The 22,394-nt window shown below is 33.6% G+C and overlaps 1 protein-coding gene and 1 long non-coding RNA gene across 20 annotated transcripts in view; both read left to right on the forward strand.

The window, feature by feature from the left end:
* The window catches only part of LOC125680722 (uncharacterized), a 44,139-nt gene that overhangs the window by 13,139 nt on the left and 8,606 nt on the right, over positions 1-22,394 (forward strand). For 18 of the 19 annotated variants that reach the window (XR_008800131.1, XR_008800132.1, XR_008800133.1 and 15 more), the window contains exons 2-9: positions 11,438-11,839; positions 11,950-12,083; positions 12,236-12,461; positions 14,685-14,708; positions 15,088-15,213; positions 15,329-15,347; positions 18,180-18,238; positions 18,419-18,440. Coding sequence is in view for 16 of the 19 variants with exons in the window: in XM_056154858.1 (XP_056010833.1) it covers positions 11,438-11,839; positions 11,950-12,083; positions 12,236-12,461; positions 14,685-14,708; positions 15,088-15,213; positions 15,329-15,347; positions 18,180-18,238; positions 18,419-18,440 (1,012 nt within the window). In the remaining 3 variants the exon portion in view is untranslated. Of the gene's footprint in view, positions 1-11,437; positions 11,840-11,949; positions 12,084-12,235; positions 12,462-14,552; positions 14,577-14,684; positions 14,709-15,087; positions 15,214-15,328; positions 15,348-18,179; positions 18,239-18,418; positions 18,441-22,394 lie in introns of all 19 variants that reach the window. The other variant, XM_056154859.1, reaches the window with a different exon arrangement.
* On the forward strand, positions 18,496-20,814 carry LOC125674062 (uncharacterized). Its single transcript, XR_008800134.1, has 2 exons — positions 18,496-18,950; positions 20,564-20,814. It is a non-coding gene; the product is annotated as an uncharacterized LOC125674062 (long non-coding RNA).

The raw sequence follows: 22,394 nt of genomic DNA on the forward strand, positions 1-22,394 counted from the left end.
TGGTCATTTTATATATATTGATGATCAGATGGAGTTCAATCACATAACATTTATTTTTCTACAGGCTGTTCCGTAAGGGGATGGTTAAAATGACATTTTTTTAATGTCATTTTTCTCCCGACGAGTGAGGGGAAACCATCCTCTTACGAAACAGCCTGTAGAGAAATAAATGTTATGTGATTGAACTCCATCTGATCATCAATTTATGTAGCTCCGTAAGGCCACGTCGAGTACTCTAGAAGATTATATCGGAGATACATCCCACTATATATATATATATATATATATATATATATATATATATCTTATAAATTTACCCATTTACAACAACTTCCGAATCAGAGCAACTAGACAAAATGAATGAAAACCTAACAGTAGTAAGGTGATACCAACTCTGCAAAGATATTGGGTAAACCTCCCTATAGATCTATGTAATTCAGAAACAACAGAACAAAAGAAATTGTGTAGTTTAGCAATTTTATTCATTTACAAAATATTGTTGTATTATGTATATCATTATTTGATATCATGTATTTTCTTTCAATCCAAACATCTATTTACGCATCATGTCTTCTATGGTTGATACGAGCAGGCACTGAAAATAAAAAGGTGAAAAATTTTTCACATGCTTAATAGTGTGTATGACCGTCATTTTTGCACCGATGTATTCTTCACAGCTACGACGCATTGAACGATATGCAGAAATGCCAAAATGTTTCACTATATGCGCAATAAAAAACGACGCAACGCGTTCAACGTACAGGGTATTTTGATGTGGACGCCCGAGTAAGCAGGGGGTGATGTTAGACTATTTCGATGTCTATATTCGACCCTCCTGAACGCATTTTTCGTACACTTTATAAAATTTGTTACGCATCCATATTCGAGGTCTGTTCTGTTTTTATACAAAATGCGGAGAAACACTTGTAAAATCTCAAAAATGAGAAAAAATCTGTGCAATATCGTTGTATGACGAACCCACTACAAACAATTTTAGAACTTTAGAATATCCGGTTTAAAACAGTCAGATAGAGTAGTTAACTGGTTTAGACAGACCAAGTAATTGACCGATAGTCAAGCTTACATTGATGTTCAAAATACACCGGTAAAGATTAAAAAAAACAAAGACTAGAGAATTCTTTTCAATTCATTTTCTTGTACATTACCTATATGATATAAATATAATTGTCATAAATATTGCCATTCACTACCTTTTCATATTTAAAATCTCTCTCTCTCTCTCTCTCTCTCTCTCTCTCTCTCTCTTCCCTTTTTTGTAAAAATGATGTGGACGTTTGTGCGCAGTATGCCAAACTTTATAATGTTATGTTATAGAGTTAAAGAAGTAACACATAAATTACATTAAAAGATTAAATCCAGGTGTATAAAATATTTTTAAAAAATCAATTTTGGACTTTCAGTCGTTCATTTGCAAATAAAATTTAGAAGAAAAAAAAATGAAATAAAAAGTTTAATCTTTGTGATATTAGATACATTAATTGTTGGAACAGAATTTCAAGCTCATTGATAAATGTAACATTTTCTATAAATAAATCCCAATAATATACTTTTCATATGAAAAGGGAGTTATCAATGAAGTAGATATTTTACATCCCCGTTGATGTTCTCTTCATTCGTAGAAGGTACAAAATAATAACAATGTTATGAAATGTTATGATTCAAACTAGAAATTTGGACATTGTGTACATGTGATATCAGTAAAAGACATAAAAGTATTAATCAATGTTACCCAGAAATTTCTAATATTTGTATGGTCTAAATCGTTCTATCATATCGAAACTAATAGTGGATATGTATTTTTCCATGACAATTCATTAAGGTAGTACTCTACATCGTCATAATGGCTGACTTCCTTTAAAAACATGGATGAAAAAATCGATATCAGCAATATTTGACTTTTCCTTTTCCATTTAAATACCTAACCGAGTAGCTCAGTAGGTTAGAATACCGACTGCTGACCTGTAGGTCGCAGGTTCGAGTGCAGCAGGGGTTTTAAATTTTTGTCAGATTACCTTCTACTAAAACTGTATTTTTTGACAAAATAAAGTAAATTTGAAAATTTTCAACTTCAAAATATTTTTGTACATATCCTCCACTTTTCATCTACATCAAATTTCTCTGGTGTAGCACACCTCCTTAATCGAGAACCCGAAAACAAAGATTCACGTCCAGTTCAGATGGGGAATATGAACAAGTGAATATCTAGTGGAACTCCCTCCACTTACCCGTGAATTTGAAATGATGAAAATGTGTGCGCTAACCAAATAGCAAAATTATGAAATAAAGATGCACAGCGTTTTCAATGAATGTGTGCTGGAACAGTTTGCTCGGTATCCTTTCTTTATCTATGATATACTTCAGAACTACCAATGATCAATGGTCCCGTGGGGACCCGAGTTAGAATAGATCTTCAGTACCCCTTTGCTTGTCGTAAGAGGCGATTAAATGGGGCAGCCGTTCGGATGAGATCGCAAAAACCGAGGTCCTCTGTTTCAGCAAGTGTGTCACGATAAATATCCTTCTCTGCTCAAAGGCCACAAGCGCCGAGCATAGGACTAAATTTTTGCAGCCCGTCACCGGCAATGGTGACGTCTTCATTTGAGTGAAAAATTCTCGGGCAGGGCGTTAAACAATATACAATCAATCCGTCATGAAATTTATCATAAAGGTATTGTCATCGAAAATTTCGAGAATCCTACAAATACAAAATGGACATTTGCAAACATGTATTTTGTTTTAAAGAACTTAATACCATGTTTATATATCAAGTTGTTTGACATTAAGGCAAGGTACATATTTGAATTACTGAGTTGTGCTTGGAGGCAGTATCCATCCAGAATTTGTAATCGGACTGTAAATAGCAGTTTCAAGCTCCAGCGTCTTTCGATAGCTTTTTCAGAACCTAACATGATTGATAGTGTAATTGATTCAGTACTTCTTGTCAGATGGTACACAGTCATATCAAGAGCGAGGTGCTTGGGAAATATTCATTTACCATTCATAGCTGATGCACATATGTGAGAGTACGATTTGACAAACCTTTTTGTCCTTGAAAAAAGAGAAGATGGGTTGTCTGATACGACTTCAGAGAGAAATGAAATAAGATTTCGAAGATCATTATTCTATTTATTGAGAGATGATAGAGGGGTGGCCACGGTATGCGATTGGCAGTTGCTAACGCAAATACAGACTCAGTTGCTTGTTCAGTAGCAACACCTACAGAATATATGTTCGCCATTTTGGAGTTTTCAAGAATTTGATTTTCTTACCAAATTGTCTTTCTATTTTTGATTTCAGTTTCCAAATGATTTGTAATCACTGTTATATGAGTCGGGATAAGATATCTCTCTTTGAGCATTGTCATACTATCAACCATTTAATCCTGCACGATTATAGACGTACTATGAGATCATGCGAAGTTGATGATTATAAGATGACTGAACGCTCTTTTATTCTAAACCACAAAATCCTTAATTTATATAACTTTTTATACGCCCATCGTCAGAGGTACAATATAATGTGACGGAGCTGTCCGTGCGTCTGTCCGTACGTGGAAATGCTTTTCGGACTTTTTCCGTAACGGGTGCATGCGCAGCATTGAAATTTAGTCACAATTTCTCCCTCAAGAAGCGTAAGAGTGAGATTGTATTTCAGCTGGATTTGTGTTCCGTGACCTACTTTAGGGCTAACAGTAGGTCAATTAGTTTTCCGGACCTTTTTCTTTACAGATTCAGATATTGCCTTGAATTTTACTTTTTGAGGATTACAAGTTGAGTTTGCATTTCAGCTGGATTGGTGCACTAACCCAAGTTAGGGCTAAAAGTAGGAAAAACATGGATACAAGTATTTCCGGAAGTATAACCGAAATATTCTTCCCATCGTCGCAAGCCACACCTATTGTTTCCGTTTACACTACGTCAAATGCCTTGGCTGTATGATTTTAAAAATCCTCGACTTCATGAATATTCATGTTCATTAGTCAACCCCAATCGGTAATCTTCCATGAGTTTCCCCCACCCCCCTTTTTTTTGGTGGAAAGAAAATCATAAAATCATTCGGAGGCCATTGCGTACTCGAAGCGGACTAATTGGAAAATTGCTGATTGAGGACAAACTGGGCACTTTTTAGCTGTTGTAACTAATGGTACCTTCACATTCACGGATTTTTCTAACGGATCCTTACGTAATCCACAAATCCGTAAATGTACACGGATTGTTACGATTTAGACACTTTAAAGAGCTATTTAAGAAAGTTTTAAGAGTATTTACGGGCCATTTTCGGTTTATTACGAGTTCTTGCGATGCATGTATTTACGGCAAACATCTACGATTTGTTCCGAGTGAACACGGATAAATACGAACAATTTACGACATTTTGTGAGCTTTTTAAGGATTATTACGAGTATATTATGGAAATTTACGATTTAGCTTAGCTTTTACATGTAAATCATGACCTGTTAATGTGTTGATAAAGTGCTGTTACGAATAGTTAGGAGTAAGTTACGATTGTTTACGTTTTTGACTCAAAAGTGTTCGCAGTTGGTTTTGTATCATCATTCGACAACTGACATAAATGTGTAACTTTTTTGATGTCTTGATAACAACTGAAAGAAACTGTCAGATTTTGCGTCTTTTATACCTTTCCTTAATCGTAAAGTTTAAGTATGTACTCGTAAAGTAATCGTGTCTATACGTAAGGCGCTGGTAATGACTCTGAACAATCCGTAAAGCGATTGTAACCTGACGTTAATGAAATCGTAAATATCACTTAGGTATTCGTAATAATCCGTAAACAACTTGTAAACTATCCGTAACATGTCGTAAACTAACCGCAAAGATTCGTAAAAAAAAAAACCTTTTACGAGTGTTTTACGAATTCTTACGAGCAGTTTACGTGTTCTTGGGACCAGTTTACGATACTTACGGATTGTTACAAGTTATTTACGGGTTATTTACGGAAAATGAAATCCGTGGACAATCGTGAAACTTTTTTTGACATGTCAAAAGATTTGCCCCTACTTTCACGGATCCTTACGAGTGTGCGAGTTGTGACGAGTTCTTAACGGATACCGACGAGTGATTTACGAATGCTTGCGATTGACTACGAGTCGGAGATCCGTAAGGACTCGTAAGAAAAATCCGTCAGTGTGAAGGTGGTATTATGGACGCTTCTTTGTTGACTTCACCGGTGTAATAAATATACCATATAATATGCGTAACCACTCCGTTCTCTTTAGATGATTGTCCGATTAACTCTAGTCTTCTAGTCTCTCATATTTCAACACATCCACTTTACCCCGAATTTCTCCATCAGTTTTGAGAATACGATTAAGTTTATTAAAACAGAATTTACAAGCGTAACCACTACTGTTAATGCGAATTTCATTTGATAAATACTTAAAAACTTTACTTGCTTCTATAAACAGGGATCTGTAGCCTTTTTGTCCTTTATTACTTGTAAACAAATACCACACGGTTTAATTGTGGGCACAGCCATTAAATTATCGGAAATCTATTATTGTGTCTGTGATTGATCAAAACATTATTGTGTCATTTCATTAATATTCATGGAAATCAATGGTTTCGCCGAACGTGCATCTACAGTTTGGGGTAGGGTAGGTACTACCAGACTTAGAAACCGTAGCTAGCGACGATGACTTCTTCCTCTCAGTAAAATACAGATTCAGATTGAATTTTAGTTTAATTGGTGCACCCTGACCTACTTTAGAGCTAAAATTAGGACAAATAGTTTACTGGACTTTTTCTCATTATGGATACAGATATTGCACAGTTTCTCCTCTCTGTCGGATGGGCATTTGATGTACCGTTTGGGGTATTCTTGTTATACCCCCCGCAACAAGTTGTGGGGGGGGGGGGGTATACTGGAATCGGGTTGTCCGTCTGTCTGTCTGTCCGTCCGTCCGTCCGTCTGTAGACGCAATGGTTTCCGGACTCTAAAGCATTATCCTTTCCACCTACCGTCACCATATCATACATATGGACTACCCATGGGATGAAGATGTTCCCTATCGATTTTGGGGTCAAAAGGTCAAAGGTCAAGCGCACTGGACATCGAAGTAGCAATATGGTTTCCGGGCTCTAAAGCGTTATCCTTTCCACCTACAGTCACCATATCATACATATGGACTACCCATGGAATGAAGATGTTCTCTATCGATTTTGGGGTCAAAAGGTCAAAGGTCAAGCGCACTGGACATCGAAGTAGCAATATGGTTTCCGGGCTCTAAAGCGTTATCCTTTCCACCTACAATCACCATATCATACATATGGACTACCCATGGGATGAAGATGTTCCCTATTGATTTTGGGGTCAAAAGGTCAAAGGTCAAGCGCACTGGACATCGAAGTAGCAATGTGGTTTCCGGGCTCTAAAGCGTTATCCTTTCCACCTACAGTCACCATATCACACATATGGACTACCCATGGGATGAAGATGTTCCCTCAAACTTCCACCAGAGTTCGTTTGCTCACAAACCAAACTCTTCCACTTAGGCATTATGGGATAGCGATTTCTTAAGCCGCGCATACTGTGACGTCACTGTAGACTGACGAAAAAGCATAACGTCAAACGTAAACAACTTTCAAAACAAGAACGTAAACGTCAAGTTCATTACTTTACACAATAATTTGAACAGAGTCTCCCTACTTTTTAATGATCTTTTGATCATTTTATGTTTAAAATAAAATCCATACTTTTATATTAATGCTCTTAATATCAATATCTTCAAATTTTTAACTGCGAACTACTTATTTAGTGTTATTTGCCTGCGTGATAATCGCGGACTCACAATATACAAATCTGTATATTGTGCTGCGTCACATAGGAGAGGTCTGTTCGTAGGTGACGTAATGAGGCCTCGACTGGGAGTTTGGATGTTCCCTATCGATTTTGGGGTCAAAAGGTCAAAGGTCAAGCGCACTGGACATCGAAGTAGCAATATGGTTCGGTTTGTCATGCCATTTGTTTTTTACACTCAGAAAAGAGGTAGTTTATACCTATTACCAACACCCTTTGGGAGATTGGGGTAAGCGGGGGGTATTCTTAGTGAGCATTGCTCACAGTACCTATTGTTGCATGTAAGTTTTAGTAAATACAACAGAATCACCAGAACTTTGGGGGGGGGGGACGATTGAAGTGGCCAAGAGGATAACATCGCTTGAATATTTTGTTGTGTTTGCTCTTTAACGTAGGTTGCAGGTTTACAGACTTTATCACTCGGTAACCCCATCTGAAAAATTTGACAGATGTATCTTGAAAACGTATAATTACTGCTGTGTGAAAATTGTTTTTTATTGGACAGCACATTTATTTAGTAATTACATCTTAAACACGCCATTCTTTTAACACTGGTGAGATAGTTTTCCGTTGAGTTATATAGAAAATGATAGTGATTAATTCCACTCATTCCATAATTCAACTTAAAATGAATAGAATACAAGGTCACACGATAAGGTCTCATGCACGTTGGATAGAGGAAGGGGAAAAACCTTCAAAATACTTTTGTAATTTAGAATCCCGAAATTATTTAAATAAAACCATCAAAAAAATTCAGTTGGATACTGGTACAATTTACAAACAGTCAGACATATTAGAAGGTGTCAAGAAATATTATGAAGCCTTATATACTAATAAATTAATAAATGATTTTAACTTAATTAATGTCGACCTGGAAAGCATCATCTCAGATTACAATTCTCCTAAGTTAGATACACATGCAACCAAAAAACTGTAGGATGATATTGAAGAAGCAGAGGTTCTTAAAGTATCAAAAAATATTTAAAAAAACAAATCCCCGTGTAGCGATGGTTATACAACTGAATTCTTTAAATTGTTTTGGAATGACATTAAATATTATGTTGTTAGAGCTATTAATTGTATATATCATAAGAGGGAACTTCCTATTTCGCAAAGACTAGGAATCATTTCATGCTTACCTAAAGGCACAGGGGCTAAGCCCGTTTTGGGCCCGAACTCTGTGATACCATAAATATAGAAAGGGGTCTAACTCTGACACAGATAAAAAAAACTAACCACTCGCTTCAAATGCCTAAAAAATCTTAAACTAGGTAAGCTATGCGTAGTTTGTCGTTTTCCTTGCATAGATTAATGTTTTAACTACTTGCATGCCAAATTTCAAGTCACTGGTTCTTAAAATAACAAAGATATACGTCATCGTTCTCTCGATTTCACTTGTTTATTTTTACTAGGACATTTATCTGAACAGTTTGATATACAAAGGGGATGTAGGCAGGGTGATCCCATTGCACCTTATTTATTCATCCTATGTGCAGAAATTCTTGCAATATTAATTAAACAAAACAAAAGTATAAAAGGCATATGTATAGCAAACACAGAACACAAAATATCGCAATATGCAGATGATTCTTCACTAGCCCTTGACGGTTCACCTGAATCGCTTTTTGCAGCTCTAGATACGATAGAATTTTTTTTCCAGTTTTTCTGGTCTAAGCATTAATTCTTCTAAAACAAAAATTGTTTGGATTGGTTCAAAGAAATTTTCAGATCAAGTTTTTCACCATACAAGATGGAAATTAGATTGGGGATCAACAACTTTTAATTTATTGGGTATTAATTTTTCAGTTGACCTTACAGAAATTGAAGATATAAATTTCAGAATTCAAATACCAAAAATCGTTGCTCTTATTGAACAGTGGAAAAGAAGGATTCTTACTCCCATTGGGCGGGCTACTGTCATTAAAACCTTGCTTATTCCAAAATTGAATCATTTGTTTATATCACTTCCTACTCCAAAGAAAGAAACAATTTCTTATTTATACAAAATTATTTTTGAATTCCTATGGAAATCTAGTGTAGATAAAGTTAAGAGGTCTGTGATAACACAAGACTATTTATCGGGTGGTATCTAGATGGTTGATATAAGCAACTTTATTACATCATTGAAATGCTCTTGGATTAAAAGGCTTACTAGGTCCAACTGTCAGAAACCATGGATGAATATATTTTTTTTGCCATGTATGGAAATGATATTTTAAAGAAATTATATGACTTTGGAGATAGTTTTATTGTGGAACAATTATGTGTTAAAAGCAATGTTTTTTGGAAGGATGTTTTTAATGCTTGGTTTTTTTATTTGAAGACTAGTCAAAATCTTCCAAATATTAAAAATAATTTTCATAATATTCCAGTGTAGTACAATTCTAATATTAGAATTGCGGGAAAACCTGTGTTTTATGAGAAATGGTATGATAAGGGGATTAAAGCTGTTCAAGATTTTTTTGATACTGATTGTAACTTCCATACCATAGAAAAATTTCAGTGTTTATACAATCTTCAAGAAGTATGTGTAATGAAATACAATAGCATTATTACTGCAATTTCAAAATATTTAAAATGTCTGTCAATTGATAGACACTCAACCAAACAAAATGTTAATCCATGTATGCCTATATTTTTTGAACCAGTTTTATTACATGAAAGATGTTCTAATATTATTTACAATATTTTAAATGCAAAAGAAGATATCCCAACTTCTATGGGCAAGTGGAAAACTGAACTAACTTCATATGGAGTAGATGATATTTCAGTGCAAGTTGTGTTTAAAATTTGTTTCAAAACATCTAGTGATTCTTCTGTTCAGTGGCTACAGTTTAGAATTTTACATAGAATTCTTCCTGTTGGTTATTATTTGAAAAACATTAGTGTTAAAACAAATGATCTCTGTAGATTTTATACAAGTAATATTGAAACAACAACACATATTTTTACTTCTTGTAATAAGACCCAAACATTGTGGAGTGAGTTAAGTCTTCATATATATAGAACAATTTCAGAAAGAATTGGTTTTAATGTGTCAAATATAATATTTGGTGAAATTCCACTGTCTTTAAATAATAAAGCTATAAACTTTATAATTCTATATGCTAAACAATACATATTTATCTGTTTAATGCAGAATAAAGAACCAAATCTTGTTGGATTACTATGTCACTTAAAGTTTAAATATCATGTAGAGAAATATGCTGCAATTCAAACATTTAAAATACATAACTTTGATAAAATATGGATGAAGTGGGAAAATATTTTTGCAATTGATTAATTATTACTACATGTACTTGTCATTATTTTTAGTACATGCATTATTGTTATTATTATTACTTTCACTATTGTACAGCAAGTAACCTAAACCGCAGGGAGATTGAAGCATGTATGCATGTATGAAAGGTATGTTTGTGTAAGTGTCTGATGTTTTGTATGTGACCAAAAAAATAAATGAATTATAAAAAAAAAAAAAAAAAAAGATGAATAGAATTCGGTCCTGTGGATCTTGACAATATTGATATCAAAACCAAACAAAATTTTTTTGATGAGTACTGAAGCAAACAATTATGGGATAATCAAGCTTTTTTCGCAAAAAAAGCTGTCAAAATTTCATATAAAAACTCACAGCAACATTTTTTTATGAATGAGATTACGAATATTCGTAACATCTTTCAACGACGCTATTCACATAATTTTCGTACACAACTTCAAAAAAGAATTCAGACAACGTTATTAGAATCCTGCATTGAAGGGGAAATCCAATATATACTCGTGGGTATTGATAAAATGTCAATTATTTACAAGATATTAATAAAAACGTTTTGTGTTTAGATTACGTCAGCAATTCTGAATATATATACGTGTACATTTATTGTGTTATAGCTTCATTATGTTTAGCTGCAGAATTGTAGCTCTTTCTACATTATGTTACGAACATATGCCTAAATTTGAAGCCCTTCACCGGTATTTGGTGACGTCTCCATAGGAGTGAAAAATTCTCGAGAGGGACGTTAAACCAGATACAATCAATCAATTATGTAATTGCACGGCTAACAGATGGCATTCTTCATCATTTGCAATCGCATGATCGCAGTAACAATTAATGAAATGATACAATATTCATTATTTTGTTTTTGATACCCATAAATGTAATTTTCGCAAGTTTATATTGAATTAATTCCTTAAATATTCTTAATGCCAGAAACAATCATAAATGATATTTCATCTTAATTTGCAAATACACTGAACTCCAAGGAATTTGTGTTTCAGATATTATAATAAGATATGTATGGTGTAGTTTATACAACATGGAGAACATACGTACATATAACATGCGTATATTCAACATGTAAGTACTTACGAAGTGGAGAATACACCGGTACCTACATGTACAACATTAAGAATATACGTACTTACAAAATGGAGCACGTACTTACAACAAGGAGGTGATAAAAGATTCAATTTGACAAGGAATCATATCTTACTAAAGTTCTTTCTGGGCGGTAAGACATTGCTACAGTCTGTATTATCTAAACATTCTAATTATATCTATATAGGTGTAATAACAGCTTCCATTTATACTCTGTTCTTACAGCTTCAACACAGAACATACAAATTGAAGCTCAACCCCCCACTGTAGACCTGAGACAAGATGATCTGGTTATCCTGTGTTCAGTCACTTCTCCATCACAGATTGAAACAGTGTATACAATACAGTTAATGAAAAACAACTCCGGTTCTACACTAGCAAATGTAGTTTCAATTCGTTCTGGTAGTGGTGTCGTATCGTGGCAGGACTCGAATTTACAGAACAGGGCTACAGCAACAGGCTCCGTCAGTTCACCTCAAACAGCACAGCTAAGGTTAAGCATACCTAAAGATAACGTTCAGTGTCCAGCAGATTTCACAGGATACAAATGCACCATGAATGGCTATGGGACTGGTTCAATAGGTTCGGTTAATCAAGAAACAAACCAAATATTCGTTTCTTACAGAAGTATGTGGACATTCCAGCTAGTGAAACTACCATTTGTTCCTGTGTTTTAAAGTAAACATTCCACTGACAGGTGTATATGTCATTACATGTTAGAGGAACTTCTCTTTCAGTCCAGCCGACACTCATTGAGATGCCGCGGGTTCGGATACTCGGGGAATTTTCTAGCACGGCCCAGAGACAGTTTCCAGTTGGGAGCGCCCTTCAGCTGACATGTACAGGACAAACAGGAAGTGACCCAAGGGCTGTAGGTATTCACAGATAAGGGATATAATCTAATGAAATAACAAATGCTTTAATTTTATTAATTTATCACTGTCTGTATAGAGCATGAAAATTGAAATGTAGTGGGTTTGATAAAAGAAAAATATTCAGCTATGTATGATCGTTTATTTAAAGACAATACGATGGTGCGCTAAGACTGCGAATGCTTTTACCTTTACGGGACTTCCTCAGACCCCTATCCACTCCGAAGCCTCCCTATCAGGATGTCAGTACACGCGGTCTAGTACTATCACCTACAACCTGACTAACAGCGACACCTACACACAGTTTCTGTGTGAATCTGGGAATTCTGGTCTCTGTGAGACAGGAACAGCTAAACAATACTTCAACCTAACAATAGGTACGTCGTAGTCCTCCCTTGATGTCGAAAGTTTTATCATTAAAGGAAGTGAACATGCAAATGGGACAAAGGGTTTTAATATATCATTTTGATGTATGTCGACAGGGGATGCTTACGAAGAGTGATCAATCTCATAACTCCTATAAGCAATACAAAATAGAGAGTTGGGCAAACATGGACCCCTGGATATTCAAGATGTGGGATCAGGGACCTAGGAGGAGTAAGCATTCCCTGTCAGTCTATTTGTGTGTAAACATTTGCAATTACACTCACAGGTGATAGAATACAATAACAATTCTATTGCAAACTTGCAATCAAAATGTATGGCCTACAGACAGTTTATCAACTGGAACAGACGAAGTTATCCTCTGGGGGGGGGGGGGATCAGAATGGTGTTGTGACAAAAATCAAGGAAGCATTTCCTAACGTACACTGTAATTATGAAGGATTTCTTGAAATCTCAGACTGATACAGATTCAGAATAAGTATTTGTAGTGTAGATAAATAATTTAATTGTTAGAGTCTAATTGCATCTCCAAAATTTATCTTTGTTCCATGTATATCAATTATCATTAATATATAAATTATATGACAATATTGCAATAATTTTATATGACACAGTCACAATCACCTTAATTATCTTTAAATATTTTAAAATCCAATAAAATTAATTGATTTCAAATCTTGATAAATACAGTGCTTCTCAAGTTCAGAAGTTGGAGGAGCTGAAGATATTTTGGGAGAGTTTTCTTCATTTTCTTAATGGATTGTTAATAAATTTCAATTCTTTTTGCTCCCAAAATTCTAACATGAATCCATTTTCTTCTTCTGTTGTAGGTGACCCAGTCACCAACAGCAATGTGTCTTATTTACATCAGAGCACATATGCATGCTAGAAAATAATAGATGACCTCCATAAACATTTCAGGTATCACACCGTTAATTATTTATAGAGGTAAAAAGCATTACAAATCAGTTTGTAAAATTAATGCCGAATAACGCAGTCGGAAATGTCTCGTCTGCTGACATTCTAAAAACATAACCCTACGCGACATTTTCGAATAAACAATTTGCCAGCAAACAAGACTACTTTCAAATTCACGTGTTTTTCACATGTGTAAAACACCCTGAGCGCACCTCAGGAAGTAGCCTCACCTACCAATATCACCTGTGTAAAAACACCCCGAGTGCACCTCAGTTAGTAGCCTCGCCTACCAATATCTTATAGTTCCTTTGTATACACTTGGTAATTTCTGTGAATCACACAAAATTTTCTAATCAGGGGTACACAAATTAAGAGTGAAGAAGAAGAGGACATGAAAAAATAATCGCGCGTGAAAAAAAATAATCTTTAAATTATATGGAACTAATATTGACTAAGTTCATTTTGATTGGACAATTACCACTGTAATACCTTCTATCTTGCAATAGCACTAAACAACTTAATCCCAGGCCTCACTTTTTAGTTTCAGGGGTCTTATAAGTTTATTATACAATTGTTTTTTCATGTTCACTTTCTTTATGAAGCAAACCATGTATTCGTACCTTTATTTCCAGCTATATCTCGTTGATTTTGTGTGCGTGTTTTTTTTTTATCTTTCCTTCACTATCAAGTTTTTACGGCCTCTGCATCGTCGCAAGCCTGTAACGTATGCTCTCCCCTTTCACTCGTGGCTCTCTGTGTGACAATTTCTTCGTATCTTAAAAATATGCATGACAGGAGTCGGCCAATCGCTGAACTTCCAAGCAAATGTTAGGTAGAGATTTAAACTGTTTATAGAATATTGGTATATTACTCTTAACCAAGCAGAACGCCTGTTCTTCCACCATTTCGGTAAACTAACTAACGCAGAATCCGTATGTATACAACGTGTGCTTGACATTGACAGTTGTGAACAAACCGATGTTTCGGTGCATTTGATGAGGAATAATAATGTTTTTCTTTTACTAAGAACAGGTGTTTGGAAGTCTCTATGCGGTGAGTGGGAAGTTTCCAATGCAATATTTGGAGACAATAACGACAAGTGTTGTGTATTGGTACTCACCTTTTTTTTTATCATAAACTTAATTTTGTATCTGTCCTCTTTGCAGAAGGCAATATTAGTACTCCAAAACGTCAGTTTTGATCACACTGTGAATATTATTTTTACTAACTATAAGATTAACCTTCGTTATCTTCACCTTTTTATCTTAAACTTAATTTTGTATCTGTCCTTTTTGCAGAAGGCAATAATAGTACTCCAAAACGTAAGTTTTGATCACACTGTAAATATTATTTTTACTAAACTATAAGATTAACCTTCGTAAATTTTGAATATTTTACTTAATTATAAGATCATGTATATCAATTATCATCAATATATAAATTATATGACAATATTGCAATACTTTTATATGACACAGTCACCTTAATTATCTTAAAATCCAATAAAATTAATTTCAAATATTGAAAAATACAGTAGATCTCGAAAAATATAATAAAACTACAAGCACAACACAGACCATTCTCACATAAAAGTTTGTATTACAGTTATTTATATTTCAATAGATTCTAAAATGGCATTCATAATGTAAACTGACATTTTGTATACTTAATAGCATTGATTTATGTAATTGAATGTTTTAGACCACAAAATTGCCAGTGATGAAAAGGCAGAGATAATCGGCAGCGTCGTTGGAGCTGTGGTATTCATCGGTCTCCTGGTCATTCTGGTCTTTATGTATAGGCGTTATACATGCAACTGTAATATAGGTGATTACTTAATAATTCAATACTGAAATATATACACTCTCCTTATGTCTGCCTTATTATCTGTCTTGCTTTCCACCTTTAGTGAATTTATGCATTTGTTCTATTATATTTTTAGATTTGAAGAAAAACAGAGGGTAAGCTCTAATAGATATTACAACATATTTTCAAGTACATGGGATATCCTTACATACAAGATGTCACATAGATTTCGGGGGGGGGGGGGGGCAAAGATACACAAAAAACTTTACCGATTTCTGTGTTATTTCAACATTTTCTAAACAGATTCCTTTCTGCCATCCACGATTTTCTCTTCGTCGCCTTTTGTAGATATCATTTCGTAGCTATGTATAGGAAAACTGAATACGCCCATCAGCATGTACTTGCATCTGTCAGCGATATTAACCAATGAGAAATCATATACCAATATCATTTTAATAAATGTACAATGTATTTATGCAATGAAATCGGAAACATTTCAAACTGACAAGCATTTAGCAGCCAGCAGAAAGTCATTATTGCGTTTAACGATGTTTTTTTTTCTACAAAGAGGGAAATCTGTAACCGTCATTTTACCTTTAAAGAATGTTAGCATATATTGTACTGGAATAATTAAATTAGCATTGGTCTATCAGGATTGAAGATGAGAGTAGTGAATTAGTTTGGTATACAAATCTATTTATTATGGGAATGTTCTTCTATCGAGATGGAATTGTGGATAGTTTTACGTGAAACTTTATTGATTCTATGTCGTTGTCATAATATTAGTGCAAAGAATATAATGATTCGACAGTATTTAGTTTAATATCTACATCTTCAGCTGAAAAGTCATTTTAAAAGATTTTTTTAGCTTAAATTTTATTTTACCTTACATTACAAACTTATCTCAGTGGTTAGGTATTTTCATGCTGTATATTTTGGTTTTTGGCATCGAGTATGTGTAACTGGTGTCGATATCTCTAATATCATTTCTATATCGAGATTAGTGTTCACATCCCTCCTTATGTTTTACGAGTCGTTTTAGAACAGTTATACCTAAACTATTCCTAATTCTGTTTTACAACCTTGGCTACATAATAGGAGCAATTATTGCTCTCTTTAATTGAATTAATGCAATCAATTATTGTTCTCATCAAATGAATTAATGTGCGCTTCAATTCAATCATTGCTCTCATCAATTGAATTAATGCGCGCATCAATTGAATTAATGAGAGCAATAATTGATTTAATGCACGCATTGATTCAATTATTGCTCTCTTCGATTCAATTGATGCGCACATTAATTGAATTAATGAGAGTCATAATATATTTGATGCGCGCATTAATTCAATTATTGCTCTCTTCAATTCAATTGATGAGAGCATCAATTTAGTAGAAATATTGCTCGCAAGGATTAATTCAGAGCTCGGTATAAATAATTTGATGATCTCTTTAATTCAATTGAAGATATCTTTTAATCATTTACAATGCTTTTGTATAAGGAATTAATGCGCGCATAAGTTCTTTTAAAGAGAGCAACAATTCAATTAAAGAGATCAATAATTCAATTGTGGATATGTTGAATTGAAGATATCTTTAATTATATAGTTGCTCTCTCTATAAGAATTATTACTCTCTTCAAATGAATCAAAGATATCATTAATTCAATTGAAGAGAGCAATAATTGAATTAATGCGCGCATTAAATCAATTATTGCTCTCATCAAATGAATTAGTACGCGCATCAATTCAATTATTGCTCTCATTAATTGATTTAATGCGCGCATCATATCAATTATTACTCTCTTCAATTGAATTGTAGCGCGCATCAATGCAATTGTTGATATCATTAATTCATTTGAAGAGATCATTAATCAATTAAAGCGCGCATCAATTCAGTTGAAGAATTAAAGCTATCATCAATTCAATCAATGCGCGCAATAATTCAGAATTGAAGATATCATTAATTATTTGAAGAGATCTTTAATTCAATTGCTGATGATATCTTCAAATAATTGAAGATATCTTCAATTATTTGAGTTTATGTTAATTTGGCCCTCCATACACTAAAGCTCCATGTTTCATGTTCAATACCGGACCAAGTGCCAAATGATACATCAATCTTAAACTTTACTTTACATCTTATACATGTACTTAACAATCACAATACAGAACGCTAAACAAAACCGTATCTAAATTCAACCTGAACATGTGGAGTCTTCTAATCTAAATCTTCATCAACACGTGTGGTCATGAGCAACGCCACTTCCGGTATCCTGTTTAGGTAGACAACTCGACTTTCTACAATGAATTGTAATGTTTGGATATTGAAAATACAATTGATCTTTCTTAGATATTGTGATCAAACATAAATGTGTACAAAAGAAAGCTACAAAATATTTTATTCGATTAGTGTAAAAAAAAAACAAAAACATAATCATTGGAAGTGACCTTGTTCATGGCCACCAAGACAAACAAGGGAATTGCACGAAAAATGGTTGCGAAAAACTGTCGAATATTCATGGTTATATGCGACGTTGAGGATAAGTTTTATTGAAGATCCATGGAATAAATATTGAACTTACTGGATCAGAAAGAACGTTGCGGTGGGTGACAATATAAGCAGAATTAAAGAGCTACTTTGAATCGACGTCTTGAGTAAAAATTCTATTTATTCCTTGTTCTTTTTCTATTAAGGGTGGTATAGTATAGACCCCTATTGCTCTTATTACAGACAAATTATTATGAATTTGATCAGGAAATTATCTTATGAAAATCTCTGAACATAATGCCAGAATATCAGTGATTTACTCTTTGTTGATAAGAAATGATTTAGTTGCATATGATTTATGAGTCTGATAAATTATTCAAGCTGACATGGTTACAGTGTCTTACGATTTACAACATCACTGTGCCTCTTATATACAACTACACATACATGTGTGGGGTGACAGTATTTGATTTGTTTTGTAAAACTTTTTGAATATTTAGAGACGGCGGTGTAGTTACAACAGATTCCAAACAAGGCGAATGTTACATAAACATGGCAGGTAAATAAATGTTACTCAAGTCTGCTTTATATTCTAAAGTGTGTGTATATGTATGTGTGCGTGTATGCGTACGTGTGTTAGCTAAACGATTCGGTTTGATTTTAATATTGGATGCGAATAATACTTATACAAAATGCTTCATTGATTCCATATATTGTTTTGTTTTTGCTTTCCTTTCAGCACAAAATAGACAGACAGAGAGGTAATTCATTGATCCAGGGAGATGGTTAATTATGACCCTATGTACTTGCATATAGGTTGTGAAAGGACTAAGACCATGTTTATCAAAATTCGGCCTAACGTCCAAAGTGAATAATTTTTTGTTAGAAATATTCTCTAACATGTTCTTTTCCTATAATGTACTGGTTTTTATATGTAGAGTTCGTGAAAGAACACTATTTTAAGGTTTACATTACTAGTATAAATCCTATAATTTGCTCTACTTTTTAAGATTGCGTCATACAACGTCGCTATATATTATTAGAAGTGGTAACGTATTGTAAAACATAATTATGCAATGAGTGGTTTAATATATAATAAGATCTTGAAAAAGAAATTTTCTTTCCCAATATGCAATAAGGTTATTTTACTTATAGCCCGAATGGCACACCATATTTTTCAATCCTTCATTCGGCCTTTTTCACACGCCGCGCCGTTAGCCTGTTTGAGCTGTTCGTGGAAGTTGCAGAGGATGTACTCATCGCATTTCAACGTAAGTTTTAGAAATATGAATATACTTCACCTCTACTCGTTAAACTGTATAACCAAATAGGTGTACCAATTGCTCTTAAAAATAATAAACAAGTCGCATGGAACGAATAGTATGGTGCGCCTGTGGTGTGTTGACATAAACTCATAATATTCACGCATTGGGCTGTTGGAAATCCCACAACAAATCTGTTAACTGTTGTCAACATATATTTATTGTTTATCTATTATAATTATATATTGTTAAGATTTAAAATTGTATGTATATCAGCTGATCAGAAAAATCAGCTGTTTCACGATCATGCCATTTTCAATTCCAAGTGCATGACCTTCTCGGGTCTATTTGAATTTTCTTACATGATGTTTGACTCACTTCACACTTTGAACTTTCCATGTATCATTGTATGGTCTAAAAAGTATTTGTATAGGTTAAAGAGACATATAATTGTATATAGATGTATATTTCCATAATGGTATATGTCTCTGGGGTAACATGTATAGACCTGTGGGGGGTTATAGGTTGAATAATTTTCGAATGATTTGGTATTCTAGTATTCTACTATGTTTAAACTTAACTTAGTGATTATTTAGTAATCAAATAAAAGTTATATGATGAATCGATACATTTCATCAATTTACTGTAAACAAAAACTGTTTCTGTGGTTTGGAATCTGTCTGGTATTAGTGCATAATAAATAACTTCATAAGTCAATAAATATATTCTTGTTGTAGTGATGACATTTGCAAAATCTGTGAGAATAGAAAAAAATGTGTTAGGGTCAACAGAAATTTTTAATTAGGGTAGGTCGGGAAAGTGGAAACCAATTAACATATATATTTTTTTTTTGGCCTTATGCGGAAACATGGATTAGAAAAGTCGGAATGATTTTTACATTCAATAATTTTTAAATACTTAAAAGCACCATTAAGCCAGGAAAATCATAAGAACAGTTTGGTTTTATAATTTAAATATGCCTTATTTCAAGATAAATTGTAAACATGTCAAACTTAATTTCAACAATTACACTTACAACTTACATGCCTGCATTGGGATTAGATATAGAATCACTCAGAGAATGTTGAATTTCATGGGTACTACCATGATTTAAGCATATATTTTTTTGTTAGCTTATCTCCTTTATATTATTGAATATTAAATTTTTCCATACATCTACCACAAGGAAGAGCATGAAAGATAAAAATATTTTGTGAATTTGCTGATAATTGTGAAGTAAGATACATGTAATATATCAACATTAGCTACAACAAAAATTATTAGATGGGGAATCGAATTCAAATGAAATGTTTGTGTATATAATTATTTATGCAGAAATGTACATGTAGCTAAACTGTCCTCTATTGTTTAGTTGGAGACATGTTAATCTCCCACCGAATACATAAATGTAATTTTTCTGAATTCTGTATCAATGAAAATACATGAGGGCATGAAAGTACAACTTTTATGTGAATATTATAATACAGGGGTTCGTGTTTGCCCAACTATCTATTTTGTATTGCTTGTAGGAGTTATGAGATTGATCACTGTTTGTTATCTTCACCTTTCATTTATGATATAGTTTTGATAATGATATAATACTGGAGTAATTTGAATTTCAGGATGATATAATATGTACAGCAAAAATTAATGGCAAGGTACCAGATTATACAGCAGTTATGTGGAAACAGATTCCCACAATAGGGGGACCAGATTGACACCTACATTGTACAGTATCAGGCAGTTATATCAGAACTGGAAAAACTGGATCCAAACAAGACTATATTGCTTGGAAGAAACATGTCGACTCTGAAGTTTAACCCTTATTAACCCATGGCACTTCTATGTCATTTGAAATATACCTGTGGAGGTTTTTAAAGTGTTTTTTTTTTGGGGGGGGGGGTATTATTTGGAAGAATTCATATTTGATGATTCAAATGAAAATCTGCATGTTGAATTATGAATGTCATAATGTACTTTTTGAATGATGAAAAGTGTAGAGTCAAAAGTTATCAAATTGTCAAAAACACTGGTCAGGTCTGAATTCATCATCTTGGACACCTTGCATTTGGAATTATGATCTCTATGAAGAAATGCTGAAAATCTTGCAAAAGAGGAAATGACAAGTTGGGGTCCAAGGCACTTGCATATATGCATGAGAAGGTGTTCTATCCAGGCTAGAGGTCAATTACATAGCAATGTAACGCCTTACATTACCTAGAAAATTTCACATTACCATTACTCCTATTTTGAAATATAATGTATTACATTACTTGAGAGTGAATTTACATTACACATTTACATAACATACTGTCAGATATTAAAGAAATGGCATAAAAATTATTTCTGTATTATGATTTTTAATTATACATTAACATAAGTACACAAAATATTCAGCAATGTTAGGAAACATATCTATTAAGTTATTCATTGCATTTGATTGTCATCAATGTTTCAAATGCTTCAGTCAATCACTAATAAAATGAATTATTCTAAATCTTCGAAATATCATCAAATATTTGAAGTAGTGTAAATGTAATGAAAAATGTGCAGTACAGTATGCATTACATTACCATTACTTGTAATGCAAAAATGGTCCATTACACCCCCATTACATTGAAACTGGTTGTCATTTAATTACCATTACCCCAGGCCTGGTTCTGTTGAGAGGTATTGAAATTCTCTGTAGAGACTTTGTCTCAGGAAGTGGCCGAGATTGGTGGTGACAATTTTGTTGGATGTGAATTTACTGACACACGTCTACACTTGCTACACAATATAGCATGTGGTGGTTTCAACAAGAAAGTTCTTACTCTGCAGGAAATGACGAATAGCTAATGGATTCACATTTTTTCTGACTTTTCTTCTGTACATTAGATGCATTGGAAAAACTTTCCTTTTCATTATCTTTTGCTGGTTCATTCTTTGAAATAAAATCAAGTCCGAAAATAAAGTATTTTGGTTTGGGTTTTTTCAATGAATTTTAAAAAATGTAATCTGTAATCCTTGCATATTTTGTTGGTGTTCTGTGATTGTTATTTTTATTTGTATTCAGGTATAATTTCATCTTCAGTGTCTTGAAAGAAATTAATTTTTCAATAACGCCAAGAAAAATGAAGTTAACAGTATGATTTAAAAAAAAAAATATTGACACGGGTAGGAATTGAACCCGGATCTCCCGATCGAAGGACGGGCTCTCTACCACTAAGCCACGACATCTATGACGTCACACGCTTAAAATCCTTGATACGTTTACTTGCCCTAGTTAACGTTATACTTTCGATATATCGGCAATAGTTTTAGTTATATCAATGCATGTTCTATAAATTCTTTTCATTTTGATCTTAGTGATTCTGTTGGTGTCGTCTAAATAAAAACTTTCTATAGCATTGAAGGTCCGATTTGTCGGACAGCAGATTCGTTTGTTTACGCATCAAAATTCTATAGCTTTTA

The sequence above is a fragment of the Ostrea edulis genome, chromosome 2 (assembly GCF_947568905.1).
Source record: "Ostrea edulis chromosome 2, xbOstEdul1.1, whole genome shotgun sequence".
Classification (NCBI taxonomy): Eukaryota; Metazoa; Mollusca; class Bivalvia; order Ostreida; family Ostreidae; genus Ostrea; species Ostrea edulis.